The sequence below is a fragment of the Chiloscyllium punctatum genome, chromosome 22 (genome assembly GCF_047496795.1).
Source record: "Chiloscyllium punctatum isolate Juve2018m chromosome 22, sChiPun1.3, whole genome shotgun sequence".
Taxonomy (NCBI): domain Eukaryota; kingdom Metazoa; phylum Chordata; class Chondrichthyes; order Orectolobiformes; family Hemiscylliidae; genus Chiloscyllium; species Chiloscyllium punctatum.
Window position 1 is genome coordinate 92,478,840 of NC_092760.1, and position 18,898 is coordinate 92,497,737.

Genomic DNA, 18,898 nt, shown 5'->3' on the forward strand with positions numbered 1-18,898 from the left:
ATTTAACAAATGTGCCATCCCTTCTGTAAAGTTATTTTTATAAATTGTGAAAAGCTGAGATTCCCATGGAACAGCACTGATTACATTGTGCCAATTTGAAAAAGGCCTGTTTACAATACGGGGTAAAAACAATGACTGCAGATGCTGGAAACCAAATTCTGGATTAGTGGTGCTGGAAGAGCGCAGCAGTTCAGGCAGCATCCAAGTAGCTTCAAAGTCGACGTTTCGGGCAAAAGCCCTACATCAGGATGAAACTGTTTACAATACTGTCTACTTAGCCAGCCAATCTTCTATTCTAATACATTACCCCTTACACCATGAACTTTTATTTTTCACAATAACATTTGTTGTGGTATTTTATTTAATGCCTTCCAGAAATCTAAGTACAAAACATCAAATGGTTCCTCTTTGTTCCCAGCTTCTTATATCTTCCCAAAAAACTCCACTAACTTTGTTAAAATGTGATTTCCCTTTCGCAAACCCATGTTGGCTCTGCCTGATTAACCTGAACTTACCCAAGTGCTCTGTTATAATGTCTTTAATAACAGCGTGTGTAATTATAATAATAGCAAGCACTTCTTGATTTCCTTCCTAACTGAATTGGCTCAGACCGGAACATCATTTTCTCTAAATAAGGAGTTTAAAGCAGTTATTATGATGTAAGCATTAAAATAAATGAGTATTGTGTCAAAATGCAATACTGTCACATTATTTTTATATCCATGAATGACAGCAGGATATTGTGTATAATCTTTGTAATCTAAGAGTTTGATTGTGAACTAAAAATAAATTTTAATAACAGCAACAGAGGTGTTTTTAATATAGAGAAACAACAGAGGTGGTGACATCAATCTCCTTATGGAGATATTAGGACAGATGATCAAAAGCTTACTCAAAAAGCCTGAATGCACAATTGCTAGTGATTTGAGAAAAAGTGAAGTGCTGGATGTGTTCTCTTTATTGGGTCATTATGCAAGAATGTAATGAGCACTGACCTTTCACCCGATCTCCTTTGTTGAGAGGGATCTCCCCATCTCCTTGAGGCTGATAGGACCTTAACACAATAAACTGCCTTCCAGGAACTGCACTGTAAAGTTTCCGCTTTGGTCCCTGGTTTTCCAATCCAAAGACTGTCTCTTTAATAACAGCAGGACTGTAATCAAGCAGAAATAACAACAACAGCGTAAAGAACTCTACAGGGTAAGTGTAGTTACCATTAGATGAATTCTTGCAGTCAAAAAGATTGCAAAGATACTTCAGATTTCCCTTGTAAAGGAGTTGATGTATTTTATGAACGGGAAGGTTGGAACTGTGAGTAGACTAAAAATGAGCGGACTACTTTAAAATGCAGCAAAGTAGTTGGTGTTGAAACCGATAGTCAACCAACCTAGATATGTCTGAAAACTAGGCCAATATTGAAGTACTTCTCCTTGAAAAGCAATGAAGGCATTGAGGACAGGGAGTTTCACATCAAATTGCTCCTAGTTTCATCTCCTCAGCAGGCTAATTTTAGTGGCCTACTTTATGAATTTGTGTTAAGCTGCTGTCTGGACTATTTTAGTTTAGCTGTTAACCTGTTTAGGATAAGTGCACCTCATCTATCACCATGAGTGGGACATGCCAGTGTTCTTGTGCTCAAAGATCCAGATGAACTGGGGCAAGTTCTGGTTCTGTGAAAATGATTAAACTTTAGAGAGGCAGGGACTGTCACTCCTTGTCACCCTGAATCAGTCGATGGAATTCCTCTCTCTGCGTCACAAGTTGGCAGTTTAAACTCTATTGCAAAAGCCTGCTACTCCAGTGAAATAGTTCCTGTATTGTTAATGCTGTTATTGCTGCAAAGCATTAAACCAGGTCCTGCAGCAATTAAAAATTCAACAGTTATGTAAAATACAACATTGGGCTTTCCTGATCCATACCCCAAATCGATCAATACCAATAAAAACAAGTGAATCAAATACTCTTCAGGCTTGTTTATGGGATCTTGCTGTTTCCAAAATGGTGACTCTGTTTGCCTCCAGACTGGACAAGGCAGCTCAAAGACAAATTCAATGAGAGACATGCTTTTTTTTTGAGGAGCCTGACTGATTACAATGTAAAAGTAAAGCCCTTTTCTGGTGAGCCAAAGAGACACAGATCAGCCCCAGATCCAGATTGCTAAAGACTGATACTAAATTAACAAGGTTGGCTTTGACTAACACTGACCCTGAGTCATCTCTGGTGGCACACATTCTGATTTGGCTTAGCTTGTCACACAGTCGGGCAGGATTGGTGAGGGGGGATTGTGGGGTGAGGGGGAGGTGTCAATGGGTTGCCATTCAGCCTGAAATTCCCTCAGCTCCTTCCTCAATATATCAATGGACTCTTATAGGGCTAGGGATGAAGAGTGGATATGTAACAGGCTTATCGCTCCATTTTCACCACTTAATCATTCACTCACTCACCCAGTCTTCTCTCTCTCTGTGTCTCTCACTCACTCACTTGGAGAAAGTGAGGCCTGCAGATGCTGGGGATCAGAGCCGAGAGTGTCATGCTAGAAAAGCACAGCAGGTCAGGCAGCATCCGAGGAGCAGGAGAATCGATGTTTCAAGCATAAGCTTTTCATCAGGAATGTGGGGGACGCGGGTAAGGAGGCCGAGAGATAAATAGGAGGGGAGGGGGCTGGGGGGATGGTAGCTGGGAAGGCGATAGGCAGATGAAGATGGGGGGTGATAGTGATAGCTCAGAGGGGAGGGTGGAGCGGATAAGGTGGGGGGAGGGGAGATTCATTACCACACTTTTTCACTCACTCCCTTGGCCTATCACTCCCTCACTACCCATAGGCCCAGGTAGTGTTTGCTGATTAAGGGCACTCAGGAGGAGTATGGGAAGTTTGTGGAGATATCAACATATGCTTCCTCGCACCCAGTCCCAACACTCCGGCAGTCCTGGGCTGCGCTGTCTGCCCTATCTTTCCCATCATAACTAATCCCAGCAGCTGCCTGACTCTCATCTCCAAACAGACCCCACCACCAGGGATATATTTCCCTCCCCACCCCTTTCCGCCTTCCGCAAAGACCGTTCCCTCCGCGACTACCTGGTCAGGTCCACGCCCCCAAACAACCCACCCTCCCATTCTGGTACTTTCCCTTGCCACCGCAGGAACTGTAAAACCTGTGCCCACACCTCCTCCCTCACCTCTATCCAAGGCCCTAAAGGAGCCTTCCACATCCATCAAAGTTTTACCTGCACATCCACTAATATCATTTATTGTATCCGTTGCTCCCGACGTGGTCTCCTCTACATTGGGTAGACTGGGCGCCTCCCAGCAGAGCGCTTTAGGGAACATCTCCGGGACACCCGCACCAATCAACCACACCGCCTCGTGGCCCAACATTTCAACTCACCCTCCCACTCTGCCGAGGACATGGAGGTCCTGGGCCTCCATCACTGCTGCTCCCTCACCACCAGACGCCTGGAGGAAGAACGCCTCATCTTCCACCTTGGAACACTTCAACCCCAGGGCATCAATGTGGACTTCAACAGCTTCCTCATTTCCCCTTCCCCCACCTCACCCTAGTTCTAACTTCCAGCTCAGTAACTGTCCCCTTGACTTGTCCGGACTTGTCCTACCTGCCTATCTTCTTTTCCACCTATCCACTCCACCCTCTCCTCCCTGACCTATCACCTTCATCCCCTCCCCCACTCACCCATTGTACTCTATGCTACTTTCTCCCCACCCCCACCCTCCTCTAGCTTATCTCTCCACGCTTCAGGCTCACTGCCTTTATTCCTGATGAAGGGCTTTTGCCCGAAACATCGATTTCAAAGCTACTTGGATGCTGCCTGAACTGCTGTGCTCTTCCAGCACCACTAATCCAGAATCTGGTTTCCAGCATCTGCAGTCATTGTTTTTATCTCATCTTCCCCTGCCTCCTGTGGACACTAAAAATCTATCAGGTTCCCTCTGCTTCCCCACAACAGTACATCTGATTCTCTCCCTCCCGCACCATGGCCTTCCTTACCTTTCTCCTCCCATGTCCTGCTTGATTCTACTTGTCCCCCTTCTTCACATCACTCTGCCCCAGCCCGATGACCCCTGACTCTCTCTCCCTGATTGGTCCCAGACTGTTTCTTGGATGTACACATTATAAACCAAAGGCCCTGCATGTCCTTTAAGGTGGATGTGAAACTCAGTCAAGAACTTGGCATGCTTAAGGAAAAGCAGAGAAAATCTCAGCAGGGAATATTTATCTCTTATCTGACATCACAAAAACAAGTGATCTGCTGACTATCAGATTTCCATTTCTGGGAACTTGCTGTAATTAGATTGGTAGTTTCTGATCGTAAAGGACAACAGTGATTTCCTATCTCAGAGCCCATACAGTAATTGGCTGTTCTGTCCTTTGGGACATTCTGAAAGTTGCTATTTAATTGCAAATTATTCATTTTCATTAATCAGTCAGGAGCTCTCTCCTGACCCAGAGAGTCAGGTTTTCAGGAAGGTTGGCACAATAACTAACATTTAATTAGCTTTGAAACAAGGGCTGTAGTGATCAATAAAGATGTGAAATCAATAGTTACATCATTACAGCAGCTTCAGAAACTGCTGGGATTCCCTCACCAAGCACAATCCAATTAAAAAATAATGCACTTGGGTTGTAACAATCACTGGTTTTATATTTCTTTATTTTTGGGTTCCGGACAAAAAATGAAACAGTTACTGCTTTAAACCAAGAAAACTGTGGAAGGAGATGTTGCAGCATTAAGATGAGTTTGTGAAACTCATTGTGAATTGTATTTACACTAGGAGGACTGCAGCTCACTGTCAGTACTGTGGGTTAGTGAATGTTTACACAGATACAAACAGCTGATTGGTCTTTTAATCAGGACTAGCTGTGTGGGTCCAGAGTTACCCACGTGATGGAAACTGTCTGATTGACTTGTGGGCAGGTGGACAGTGTGTGTGAAAACAATATAGTGACAGAAAGGCTCCAGACTCAAAAAACACAATATTTCCGTCTCCTTGCAGAGTGATTCTTTTGCGTTACTTGCCAATAGACTGCTGAGTCCACCCAGTGACTGAGAGAGACTGAAGAAGTAGTGTTGAGAGTGGTGCTGGAAAAGCACAGCAGGCCAGGCAACATCTAAAGAGCAGGAGACTCGATGTTTTGGGCAAAAGTCCTTCATCAGGAATGTGGCTGTGAGCCTCGGGAAGGGGGGGGAGGGAGAGATAAGAGCGGAATTGTGGAAGGGGCAGCATTTAGGAACTAGTCGGGAGGAGGTGCAGAGCTGGGGGTAATCAGATCACTTAATCTGAACCATCAACATTCATCCTCCCCCAGCATTCCACTCTTCCCAGCCCCTACCCTCCCCCAAATACAGGATGGTCACTGAGGGTAGAATGCAACAGGACCTGGGTGTCCTCATGCACCAGTCACTGAAGGTGAGCATGCAGGTGCAGCAGGTGGAAAAAACATTGCACGCATATCTCCCCTAAACCTCCCCCCCATCACTTTGAACTCATGACCCCGAGTAATTGAGTTCTCCACTCTGGGGGACAAAGCTTCTTGCTATCCACCCTGTCTACACCTCTCATGATGTTGCAGGCCTTAACAAGGTCCCCCTTCAACCGCCTTTTTATTGAAAATAATCCTAATCTACTCAACCTCTCCTCATAGCTAGCACCCTCCATACCAGGCAACATCGTGGTGAACCTCCTCTGCACCCTCTCCAAAGTATGCACATACTTTTGGCAATGTGGTGACCAGAACTGTAAGCAGTATTCCAAATGTGGCCAAACCAAAGTCTTTTACAACTGTAACCTGACCTGCCAACTCTTGTACTCAATACCCCGTCCAATGAAGGAAAGCATGCCGCATGCCTTCTTGACCACTCTACTGACCTGCATTGTCACCTTCAGGGAACAATGGGATCTGAACACCCAGGTCTCTCCGTACATCAATTTTCCCAAGGACTTTTCCATTTACCGTATACAGAATAACCTTGATTAGCAAATGAGAAAGGGGTTGGTGGGGAGTATTCTGTTCGGATAACTGATCAGGGTTCCCATGATGACCCTGTTCCTGCTCCCACCACCAGCACAGGCTGCCTGCTCTCACTGTGCTTTTATTTAAATGTAATAACGTTTTTATTAGACCTTGAGTTCTTGTTTGGATAATCCGAAATTCAGATAATTGATGTTTGGATCTTCCAAAATACATCGTCTCGCATTTGCCTGGACTGAACTCCATCTGCCATTTCTCTACCCAATCTCCAATTTATCTATATTCTGTTGCATTCTTGGACAGTCCCCTTCACTATCTGCTACTCCACCAATCTTAGTGTCAGCTGCAAACCTACTACTCAGACCACCTATACCTTCCTCCAGACCAGTTATGTATATCGAGCCACACCTACAATACTGTGTGCAGTTTCAGTTTCCTTTTCTGGGGAAGGATGCTCTTGTACTCGAGGGAGAGCAGTGAAGGTTTCCCAGGCTGATTCCAAGGATGGTGGGACTGATGGATCAGGAGACATTCACTAGATGGGATTGAGGTTCATAAGGAGGAGGTGTTAGCAATTTTGGAAAGTGTGAAAATAGATAAGTCCCCTGGGCCAGATGGGATTTATCCCAGGATTCTCTGGCAAGCTAGGGAGGAGATTGCTGAGCCTTTGGCTTTGATCTTTATGTCATCGTTGTCTACAGAAATACTGCCAGAAGACTAGAGGATAGCAAATGTTGTCCCCTTCTCCAAGAAGGGGAGTAGAGACAACCCTGGTAATTATAGACCAGTGAACCTTACTTCGGTTGTGGGTAAAGTGTTGGAAAAGATTATAAGAGATGGGATTTATTGGGTTTTGAGAAGATTTGCAGCTCAGGTTGAGATTCTGGATGTAGGTTTGCTCGCTGAGCTAGAAGGTTCATTTTCAGACATTTCGTTATCATACTAGTTAACATCTTCAGTGAGCCTCTGGGCAAAGCCCTGCTGATGATTCCTGCTTTCTATTTATATGTTTGGGTTTCTTTGATGACATCACCATAGGAAATGAGATCACCAACCCAAAGACACCTTCAGAGGCTCACTGAAGATGTTACCTGGTATGGTGACGAAATGTCTGAAAATGAACCTTCCAGCTCAGTGAGCAAACCTACATCCAGATAGGATTTATAATAATTTCTCCACCCAATCTCCAATATCTATATTTAAAGAATAATTTGATTAGGGAAAGTCAACACGGTTTTGTGAAGGGTCGGACATGCCTCACATACCTTACTGAGTTCTTTAAGAAGGTGACCAAATAGGTGGATGAGGGTAAAGCAGTTGATGTGGTGTATATGGATTTCAGTAAGGCGTTTGATAAGGGTTCCCATGGGGTAAAAACAATGATTGCAGATGCTGGAAACCAGATTCTGGATTAGTGGTGCTGGAAGAGCACAGCAGTTCAGGCAACATCCAAGGAGCTTCAAAATCGACGTTTCGGGCAAGAGCCCTTCATCAGGTTCCCATGGTATGTGACTGCACAAAATGCGCAGGTATGGAATTGAGGCAGATTTAGTGGTTTGAATCAGAAATTGGCGAGCTGAAAGAAGACAGATGTATTGGTCGATGGGAAATATTTATCCTGGAGTTCAGTTACTAATGGTGTGCCACAAGGATCTGTTTTGAGTCCACTGCTGTTTGTCAATTTATAAATGACGTGGATGAGGGAGTAGAAGGATAGGTTAGTATTTTGTGGATGACACTAAGGTCGGTGGAGTTGTGGATAGTGTCGAAGGATATTGCAGGGTCCAGAGGGACATAGATAAGCTGCTGATCTGGTTGAGGGGTGGCAAATGGAGTTTAATGTGGAAAAGTGTGAGGTGATTCATCTTGTAAGGAGTAACAGGAATAATGGTAATATTCTTGGTGGTGTAGATGAGCAGAGAGATCTCGGTGTCTATGTGCATAAATCCCAGAAAGTTGCCATCCAGGTTGATAGGGTTGTTAAGAAGGTGTACGGTGTGTTAGCTTTTATTGGTAGAGGGATTGAGTTTCAGAGCCACGAGGTCATGCTACAGCTGGCCAAAACTCTGGTGTGGCTGCACTTGGAGTATTGCATACAGTTCTCCTCACCACATTATCGGAAGGATGTGGAAGCTTTGGAAAGGGTTCCGAGGTGATTTACTAGGATGTTGCCTGGTATGGAGGGGAGGTCTTACGAGGAAAGGCTGAGGGACTTGAGGCTGTTTTCGTTAGAGAGAAGAAGGTTGAGAGGTGTCTTAATGAGACGTACAAGATAATCAGAGGGTTAGATAGTGTGGACAGTGAGAGCTTTTTTCCTTGGATGGTGATGGCTAGCATGAGAGGACATAGCTTTAAATTGAGGGGTGATGGATATAGGACAGATGTCAGAGGTAGTTTCTTTACTCAGAGAGTAGCAGGGGCATGGAACACCCTGCCTGCAAAGTAGTAGACTCGCCAACGTTAAGGGAATTTAAATAGTCATTGAATAAACATATGGATGAGAATGGAATAGTGTAGGAAAGATGGGCTTCAGATTGGTTCCACAGGTCGGTGCAACATCAAGGGCCAAAGGGCCTGTACTGTGCTGAAATGTTCTACATTCTGTGTTCCATTCTATGTTTTCACTGGAGTTCAGATGAACGAGGGGACATCTCAGAGACAGGAGTAGACAGGGTAGATAAAGGGAGAATGTGCCTGATGGTTGGTGTGTACAGAACCAGGGATCATTGTCTGAGGATTCAAGATGGACCATTTAAAACAAGGATGAGGAGACATTTCTTCACCCAGAGAGTGGGGAGCCTGTGGAATTCATTACCACAGGAAGTAGCTGATGCCAAAACATTGAATGTATTCAAGAGGTGGCTAGGTTTGGCACTTGGGGTCGAATGGGATCAAAGGTTAAGGGTTAAAGCAGGGTTAGGCTATTGAGTTGGATGATCAGCCATGATCATGATGAATGGTGGAGCAGGCTCGAAGGGCTGAATGGCCTTCTCCTGCTCCTATCTTCTACATTTCTGTCTTTCTGTGTCTGTCACCCTGAGTTGTTCAGACAGGAAAATGAAAGGCTTGAGCATTTGTGAAGTCATCGGAACGTGTGGCACATGAACCTGCTACTGTCCCAAGTAGGTCATGCCAGTATTTGTGACCTATATCAGAGATAGAGGAATGGTGTATATAATGACTGAACTGAAGCAGATGAATTAACTTGTACAAAGTAAAGATTGCTTTCCAACCAGACAGATGCATGACGGTTTGTCGGTTGCAGCTGAAGTAAATAATGGGGTTGTAACACTGAACCATACGGCACAGTGAGCGACAAACAGCAATTGAACAGGAAGATGAGTAGGAGCCCAATGCCACAGACATGAGAGAAAAGGACACAAATAAACTGAAGGACCTGGTCAGTCTGTCTTGGTCACTGGCATCTGGCCTCAGCCAACTGCTTCACTGAGTCACAACTCGGAAGTCAACTCTTAGCTTGCTATCAGTTAAAGATGGTTTGTTATAGTAACCAGCAGGTTTTACATTGGTTCCATCACTTGCTGTTACAAAGCAATAATGGCATACCCTTCAATACCTGCAAAACCAGATCACACTGTGTTCTTGATTAATAAGAGGACGAAGGGTTACAGGGAAAAGACAGGAGATTGAAGTTGAGAAATGTGTCAACCATGATCAAACAGCAGAACAGCCTCATTGGGCCAAATGGCCTACTTCTGCTGCTCTATTTTACAGTCGTCTGGGAAGTTCACGTGGCAGAGATGGTGCCAGTATGCTGAACACTTCAACTCCACTTCATTACTACAACATCAGTTTAATAACATCTTTCAATATATTGCTTTTGATGTCACTGACTTCCCAATGACCAATAAGATATCTCTGCTTTCAAATAGTTTTCACAAAGATTGTAGCTGAGGTCATTTCTATTTCCTATTGAACCATCACAGTTAATGAAGCAGACTAAGGCCAATCAGCTCATTGTTACTGAAATAATCGCACAGAGGCCGGTATTGTGTCACCAAGTCACCCTATACGTGGAGAGTCCTTCACTTTAGTTCTGCCTCATTCAGTGTCAATATCCCTGGCACTTATAATTTTATCTGTCAGCCAGGGCTCCTTGATTAAACCAGGTTAATAGCCCCAAACAGGAAACTCATACTCTACGAGGTCCACCTGGCTGATCTTGTTACAATCACTACAGTTGCTAATCCTACTGCAGGAACCCAAAGGAATTTAAATCAACCACTTCTTCCCCCAAACCTTCCATCTTTCTTTTGCTTAAATGTTTGTCAGATTGTCCCTTCAAAAAGTTGCAAACATACGTACTTTGATCCAGTGTCAAAGCACTCTGTGGTCAAAAACTCCCTGTCTATCGGGATTTCTCTGAATATCTTTCCTTATTCTGTTAATGGCTCCTCATGATTGATGTTCCCAGGCAAAATGACATGCCATTTAAACATGCTACAACGACAGAAGGTGTTCATGTCCTGAAACATCGAAATGAACCAGCTGACTGATCAATCCCCCACACTGCCTGGAAATCCCTCTGCTTCAGTTACAGGATCAAGGTCTACCATTCTCCCACTTGCTGCCTTACCTCTCATCTATCTCAGTAATAGATCACTCACAATTACTGAGAATCTATCAACAAGAAAGAGAGATTACGTTATGTAATCATTATTGAAACTTTATAAGAAAATGTAAGTTAAATTCTGAGGGTAGTATGGCATATTTTTGGTGCTCTGGTTAAGTTAATATATGACTGAATGTTCAAAGTTTGGGAGAAGATTTGTAGCTCGGGTGCTCGTTTTTGTGGTTCTGTTCGCCGAGCTGGGAATTTGTCTTGCAAACATTTCGTCCCCTGTCTAGGTGACATCCTCAGTGCTTGGGAGCCTCCTGTGAAGCGCTTCTGTGCTGTTTCCTCCGGCATTTATAGTGGTTTGAATCTGCCACTTCCGGTTGTCAGTTTGAGCTGTCCGCTGTAGTGGCCGGTATATTGGGTCCAGGTCGATGTGTTTGTTGGAGATGGAGGAGGGCCAGCACCTGCATGTCCTTGGCAGAGTGGGAGGGGTAATTAAAGTGCTCGGCACTCATCCACAGACTCTATCAACAAACACATCGACCTGGACCCAATATACCGGCCACTACAGCGGACAGCTCAAACTGACAACCGGAAGTGGCAGAGACAGGCCACTATAAATGCCGGAGGAAACAGCACAGAAGCGCTTCACAGGAGGCTCCCAAGCACTGAGGATGTCACCTAGACAGGGGACGAAACGATTGCAAGACAAATTCCCAGCTCGGCGAACAGAACCACAATATATGACTGAATATCAGCAGGGTAAGTTCACTATTGAATAGAGGGTGTATAAGGTGGAGATTCAGAGATTTAGGAACCTGGGAATGTAAAACAGGAGTAGGCCATTCAGCCTCCTGAGCCTGATCCACCATGACAGAACTGTGTCGAGGTATGCAGAGATGAGTTCGTGGGGCAGTAGCAGCCTGAGACAATGGGTCGGCCGGGGCAGTCAGGTTTGTGAATTTTGGATAGGAATAATGTGATCAAGGATAGTCAGCATGGTTTTGTGAAGGGCAGGTCGTGCCTCACAAACCTTATTGAATTCTTTGAGAAGGTGACCAAGGAAGTGGACGAGGGTAAAGCAGTCGATGTGGTGTATATGGATTTTAGCAAGGTGTTCGATAAGGTACCCCATGGCAGGCTAATGAAAAACTTCAAAGGTATGGCATTGAGGGTGCATTAGAGGTTTGGATTAGGAATTGGCTGGCTGGAAGAAGACAGAGGGTAGTAGTTGATGGTAAAGGTTCATCTTGGAGCGCAGTTACTAGCGGTGTTCCACAAGGATCTGTTTTGGGACCATTGCTGTTTGTCATTTTTATAAATGACCTGGAGGAGGGGCTTGAAGGCTGGGTGAGCAAGTTTGCGGATGATACGAAAGTCGGTGGAGTTGTGGACAGCGAAGAAGGATGTGGCAGGTTACAGCGGGATATAGATAAGTTGCAGTGCTGGGCAGTAAGGTGGCAAATGGAATTCAATGTAGCTAAGTGTGAAGTCATTCACTTTGGTAGGAGTAACAAGAAGATGGATTACTGGGCTAATGGTAGACTTACTTGGCAGTGTGGATGAGCAGAGGGATCTTGGTGTCCATGTACACAGATCTTTGAAAGTTGCCACCCAGGTAAATAGTGCTGTGAAGAAGGCATATGGTGTACTGGGCTTTATTGGTAGAGGAATTGAGTTCCGGAGTCCTGAGGTCATGTTGCAGTTGTATAAGACTCTGGTGCGGCCTCATCTGGAGTATTGTGTGCAGTTTTGCTCGCCATACTGTAGGAAGGATGTGGAGGCATTGGAACGAGTGCAGAGGAGGTTTATCAGGATGTTGCCTGGCATGGTAGGAAGATCGTATGAGGAAAGGCTGAGACACTTGGGGCTGTTCTCATTGGAGAAAAGAAGGTTTAGGGGAGATTTGATAGAGGTGTACAAGATGATTAGGGGTTTAGATAGGGTTGACAGTGAGAACCTTTTTCCGCGTATGGAGTCAGCTGTTACTAGGGGACACAGCTTTAAATTAAGGGGTGGTAGGTATAGGACAGATGTTAGGGGTAGATGTTTTACTCAGCGGGTTGTGAATTCATGGAATGCCCTGCCAGTATCAGTGGTGGGCTCTCCCTCTTTATGGTCATTTAAGCGGGCATTGGACAATCATATGGAGGTTATTGGGCTAGTGTAGGTTAGGTAGGCTTCAGTCGGCGCAACATCGAGGGCTGAAGGGCCTGTACTGCGCTGTATTTTTCTATGTTCTATGTTCTATGTTCTATGTGATAGAATCGGGCGGTGCGGTGTTCCTGGACAATGAGGTTGGAGGCTGAGGATGGAGATCCCCTGAGGTGATGAGGTTGTGGATGGGCTAGATGATGATGGTTTGGTGATGGGAGGTGAGGTTGTGATCAAGCAGGCAGTAAGAGGAGGTGCCTGTGAGTTGGCTTCTGGCTTCAGTGGTGTAGAGGTCAGTGCACTGTCCCCTCCTTGTCTGTTGGTGTCATGGTGTGGTTGGGGTTAGAGTGGAGGGAGTGCTCCCGATGCTCCTGATGTGGTCTTCGCTGCACTGGGGAGACAGGACACCTACTTGCAGAAGACTTCAGAGAACATCTCCAACCAACCAACCTCACCACCCTGTGGCCAAACACTTTAATTACCCCTCCCACTCTGCCAAGGACATGCAGGTGCTGGGCCTCCTCCATCGCCAAACCTTAACCACCCGACACCTGGAGGAAGAAGGTCTCATCTTCCACCTTGTGACCCTCCAACCACATGGGATCAATGTGGATTTCACTAGTTGGCTGATCTCCCCTCCCCCCACTTTATCCCAGATCAAACCTTCCAACTCTGCACTGCCCTTTTGAACTGACCTACCTGTCCATCTTCCTTCCCACCTATCTGCTCCACCCTCCTCTCTGACCTATAACCATTACCCCCACCTTCATCCACCTATCACACTCTCAGCTACCTTCCCCCAGCCGCATCTCCCCCATCCCACCACCTCCCATATATCTCTCAGCTCCCTTGACACCCCCCCCCACCCCTGATGAAGGGATTTTGCCCGTAATGTTGATTCTCCTGCCCCTCCTGACCCCCCCTGCCTGTCTGACCTGCTGTGCTTTTCCAGCACCACACTCTCTACTCTGATCTCCAGCACCTGCAGTCCTCACTTTTTTCCAGCTGATCTCCATACACCCACCTTTTGTCCGAATGCCTTTTGCTGTTTGTGAAACATCTCCCACCCTTTGTGTGGAGAAGTGCTTCTTCATATCTCTGTGAGATCAGGCCCCTAGTTCTAGAATTCCCAGCCGATGAAAATAGTTTATCGTTATCTACCCCGTCTTTTCCTATTAATATATTGAAGACTTTTATCAGATCACCCCTTCACCACCGAAACTCAGGTGAAAGCATGGCCGAATGCTAACGACCCGACAGACAGGGTGGGAGAATTTGCCTGACAACATTTTTTTTGATGTTCACAAATAAGTACCAACAATGAACCCCAAAGGTACATTTTCTTACTTCAAAGTAAATGAAATTCTCAATGTTATTAGATGAACTGTTTATCCCACTTATTCTCTTTGGTTAGCACTGCACCTCACAGTACCAGGGAACTGGGTTCGATTCCTGCTTCGGGTGACTGTCTGTGTGGAGTTTGCATATTCTCCCCGTGTCTGGGTGGGTTTCCTCCCACAGTCTGAAGATATGTAACTTAGGTAAATTGGCCATGCTAACTTGTCCAGGGATGCACAGGCTGTGTAGACTAGCCATGGGAAATGCAGAGTTACAGGGATGGGGTAGAGCGATGGGTCTGGGTGGGATGCACTTCAGAAAATCAATGGGCCGAATGACCTGCTTTCACACTCTAGGAATTCTCTGATTCATGACTCTATGATTATTCAACCAATAGTCAATAAATGCTGGATTTCTCCAAATACTGACTAGTAATGCCGTCCCTTGGACACCAATGTGTTTGGATCACTGAGGAATCATTCCTGCCATTGGTGGATACATGAAGCGGGCGGCACAGTGGCACAGTGGTTAGCACTGCTGCCTCACAGCGCCAGAGACCCGGGTTCAATTCCCACCTCAGGCGAGTGACTGTGTGGAGTTTGCACATTCTCCCCGTGTCTGTGTGGGTTTCCTCCGGGTGCTCCGGTTTCCTCCCACTGTCCAAAGAAGTACAGGTAAGGTTAAGCCTTACCATTTAAGCCATGCTAAATTGCCTGTAGTGTTAGGTAAGGGGTGAATGTAGGGGTATGGGTGGGTTGCGCTTCAGAGGGTCGGTGTGGACTTGTTGGTCCGAAGGACCTGTTTCCACACTGTAATCTAAATCTAAGAGTGAAGGAGTAGCTCTCCATTCTGCAGGTACGAGCTCTACCTGCCAAGTGACCTCACAGAACAACCTGGACAGTGTCTAAATGCACTTCACAGGAGAGTAATCTGAACTGAGTAGATACTGAGCCACACAGAGAGATACAACGACAGGTGACTCTGGAACATTTCGAAAATTGCACAAACCTATTTTTTTCTCAACTTGTTTGTTTTTGGCTGTGGACAATTCTGCCTCAGGTACTTTGAAAACCCATTGCCAGGTGACCTGATGGTGTGATGGTGTACTCCCCAGGCAGTGTTAGCCAGAAAGTCCAGGGATACTCAGCTCGTGGTCACACATTCACAGCCAAGTTAAGATGTTATGTGATCAGCAATCAAACACAATGATGGTGATGGCCCAAAGCCTTGCTACCCAGTCTTTCTGGGCAGTAGAGGGTGCATCAAGAGATGTTATTGGCTTTTTGATTTGTCAGGATTCATTCTGTGGCTATGGTGCCCATGGCAGATGCTGAGCTAATCAATGAAGCAGTTTTTGATTCTGTGCCTATCACTTCCCCCGGTCTCTCAGCCTGACATGGTGCTGCTGGTATAAAAACATTTTGTTCCATTTATTGTTCTTGTCCTAACAGTGACAGTCTGAATGAAGCATTCTGAATAAAGGCAGTGAGATCCCAGAGCAGTGGTGCAATTACTGAGTGATCAAAAAGACCACTCCTTTAGTTAATATTTCATCATAGTCCAATCACAAGTTACACATTCACACGCTGGATGTTGCATTTATAGCTGTTTCAACTAATGCAAGTATCTAACAGCTTGGCCAATCACTGCCCTTGCTCCTGAAACTGTTAAACACTTTGGTCTCAAAGTTTCTGTACAAACAGCCTCAAGGTCATTAGGCCTCACCCGTGTTGCAGGGTCACATTGACAGCACCTTCTGGTACTTACACATGTGCATGCAAATATGGAAGTCTGGATATTACTGTCAGGGATAGCTTGTTGTTTCAAGTGGCCACACTGTTTCCTATAACCTCATTGAATGTTCACACCGATCACTGTAAGCATCATAGGAAAGACAGTTATTCTGTAGTCGTGGTCATTACTGCTATACAACCTCTCTAGCCTCGAAAGGATGGTTTCAAATGTGAAGTTGCATTGCTTCCAAAATGATGAATGTTACAGATTTAATCACTTCTCAGAGGGAAAAGAGAAAAAGAACAGGAAATGACACCAACAACACAGGAAATTACATCACCAACCCAAGGAAACCTTAATACAAATAGAAAGCAGGCCATAACACCAATGCTTCACCAGAGGCTCACTATGATGTTAGGCAGAAGTGGGTGCTGCAGATGCTGGAGATTTTAGAGTCAAGATTAGAGTGGTGCTGGAAAAGCACAGCAGGTCAGGCAGCATCTGAGGAGCAGGAAAATCAACATTTGGGGCAAAAACCCATTATCAGGAATCCTGATGAAGGGCTTTTGCCCGAAACGCCAATTTTCCTGCTCCTCAGATGCTTCCTGACTTGCTGTGCTTTTCCAGCACCACTCTAATCTTGTCACTGATGATGCTACCTAGTATAGTGATGAAACGTCTGAAAATGAACCTTCCAGCTCAGTGAGCAAACTTACAACCAGAACCTCAACCTGAGCTACAGATCTTCTCCAAACTTGCTGGCAAGGTAACTACATAGCTTTGGGAGAAAGAGGGTGAGGTGAATGAGGAAAGTCATTTCCTTTCTGTTTGGAATTATCTTTATGCAATTATGTATGCTGGTAGCCCACTGAAGGAATAATTTGCCATATTCCCACTGCATCAATAGAGACAGGTGACTGGTGGTGGCTTCCTTAGATGCTCACCACACTCCAGGTGAGGAGAAAGGTTGAGAACATTAGCACACTTCTCTAAGTGGCTGATGATGATGACAGTAATCAGTGCAATAGTACTCTAGGTGTAAGAGCCGAACATATGATATATGTTATAACATACTTTTGCAGAAGGCTTTGTTTTCTTTGTTCATGGTTAGTCGAAAGCATTTTTTTTTCCAGAATCCCTGATGTTACTTTTATCAGGATGTCATTCCTCTGAAAATCTTTGAACTTTCTTGATTTGCTCTTAAAGTGGTAATGCAATGCCTGACTTGATCAAGAATAGATTCTTGTTTTCAGAAACCACAACCTGTTGAATATCACAAGGTAATTGTGTGATGCTGTTTTCATTGCTGCACTCTGACCTTTGTGCCCACTCCCTCTGTCAGTACGGGCTGTTCCATCTTTCTGTTTACATTTTGTCAGCTACCTTTCTGCCTCGTCAATTGGCTCTGTATTATAAATATCATCCGGGGGTAGATACAGTTTGTTCTCCTCACTGTCACATGGTGAATCATTGTTGATTTTCTGGGATTTAGACTCAGCACAATGGAGTGTCTTCAGAAGATGTTAAATTGCAGAACTGTAGGCCAATCAACTTTCATTTTTTGAGAGAATCATCTATGATCTAAGAATACTGTGCACAATCCCTAGTTCCAAATGATACATTGGATTTTAGGGGAATTGGCAGAACTCCAAAATTGAAAAGAACAGAAGAGTTTTGCCTGTCCGGAGAATCTGAACAGTTTGGTGTTATTCTCTCCAGACAATTGAAGGCTCTGGAGGTAACATGATCAGAGGTTGAAAAATCATGATCAATGTTGAGAAGATGTGAAGGAGGCCAGAACTGGGGGCCATTCATAGAAGGCAGTTACTAATGAGTTCAGGCGGGAATTCAGGAGGAATGCCTTTACACAGAGATTGGTACTTATTCCCACAAAGAGAAGTTGAGACAGTTAGCATAGACACCTTTCAAGGGAACACAGGAATGTAGAAATCAGGAGATCATTCAGCCCCTTGAGCCTCCTACATCATTCAATTAGGCCATGGCTGATTTGATTGTAACCTCAAATACACATTCAGCTCATCCCTGATAATCTTTTAACCACTTATTAAATAAGAATCTAACTACAGCTGTCTTAAAAATATTCAAGGAGTCTGTTTCTACTACTTTGGAGGAAATTTCAAAAAACTCACAACCCTCTAGGAGAAAAGTATTCACTTCATCTCTGTTTCAAACTCTGATCCTTAGTTCAGGATCTATAGCTTTCAGTCAAGTTGCTCCTTACTGCTCTGAACTCCAGAGTATAAGAGCCCAGCCTATCCAACCTTTCCTCATAAGACAATTAGTCTATTCCAGGTATTAATCCAGTAAAACTCTCCTGAAATGTTTCCAACGTGTTTAGATCATTCCTTAAATGAGAGGACCAGTAGAGTACACAATACTTCAGACGCAGTTTCACCAATGTTATGTGTAACTGAAGCAGAACTTCCCAACATCTATACGCACTGCCTGTCATGATAAATGATTACATTTTATTAGCTTTTCTAATAACTTGCTGTACCTGCACAGTAACCTTTTTCAATTCATGACAAGGACATCCAGATCCCTCAGTATCTTGGAGCTCTGTAAACGCCCATCATTTTGATAAAACTCTCCCTGCCAAACTGAAAAATGTTTCACTTTCGCACATTACACCGAATTTGCCACATCTTTGCCCACTCACTTGACCTATCTATACCTTTGTAATCTTCTTGTAACTTAGAATAAGCCCACTTACAGCTTCACTCTGCTTCTTGTTAGCAAGTTAATCATCTGTCTATGGCAATATAGAACATAGAACATTACAACGCAGTACAGGCCCTTCGGCCCTTGATGTTGTGCCGACCTGTAGAGCCAATCTGAAGCCCATCTAAGCTGAAAATGTGTTGCTGGAAAAGCGCAGCAGGTCAGGCAGCATCCAAGGAGCAGGAGAATCGACGTTTCGGGCATGAGCCCTTCTTCATTATGCCCGAAACGTCGATTCTCCTCCTCCTTGGATGCTGCCTGACCTGCTGCGCTTTTCCAGCAACACATTTTCAGCTCTGAAGCCCATCTAACCAACACTATTCCATTCTCATCCATATGCCTATCCAATGACCATTTAAATGTT

The 18,898-nt window shown here is 44.8% G+C and overlaps 1 protein-coding gene across 2 annotated transcripts in view; it reads right to left on the minus strand.

The window, feature by feature from the left end:
- LOC140493855 (SH3 and multiple ankyrin repeat domains protein 2-like) overlaps positions 1 to 18,898 on the minus strand; it is a 1,358,365-nt gene that overhangs the window by 725,618 nt on the left and 613,849 nt on the right. For both annotated transcript variants that reach the window (XM_072592836.1, XM_072592837.1), the window contains one exon: positions 996 to 1,153. In XM_072592836.1, coding sequence (XP_072448937.1) covers positions 996 to 1,153 — 158 coding nt within the window. The remainder of the gene's footprint in view (positions 1 to 995; positions 1,154 to 18,898) is intronic.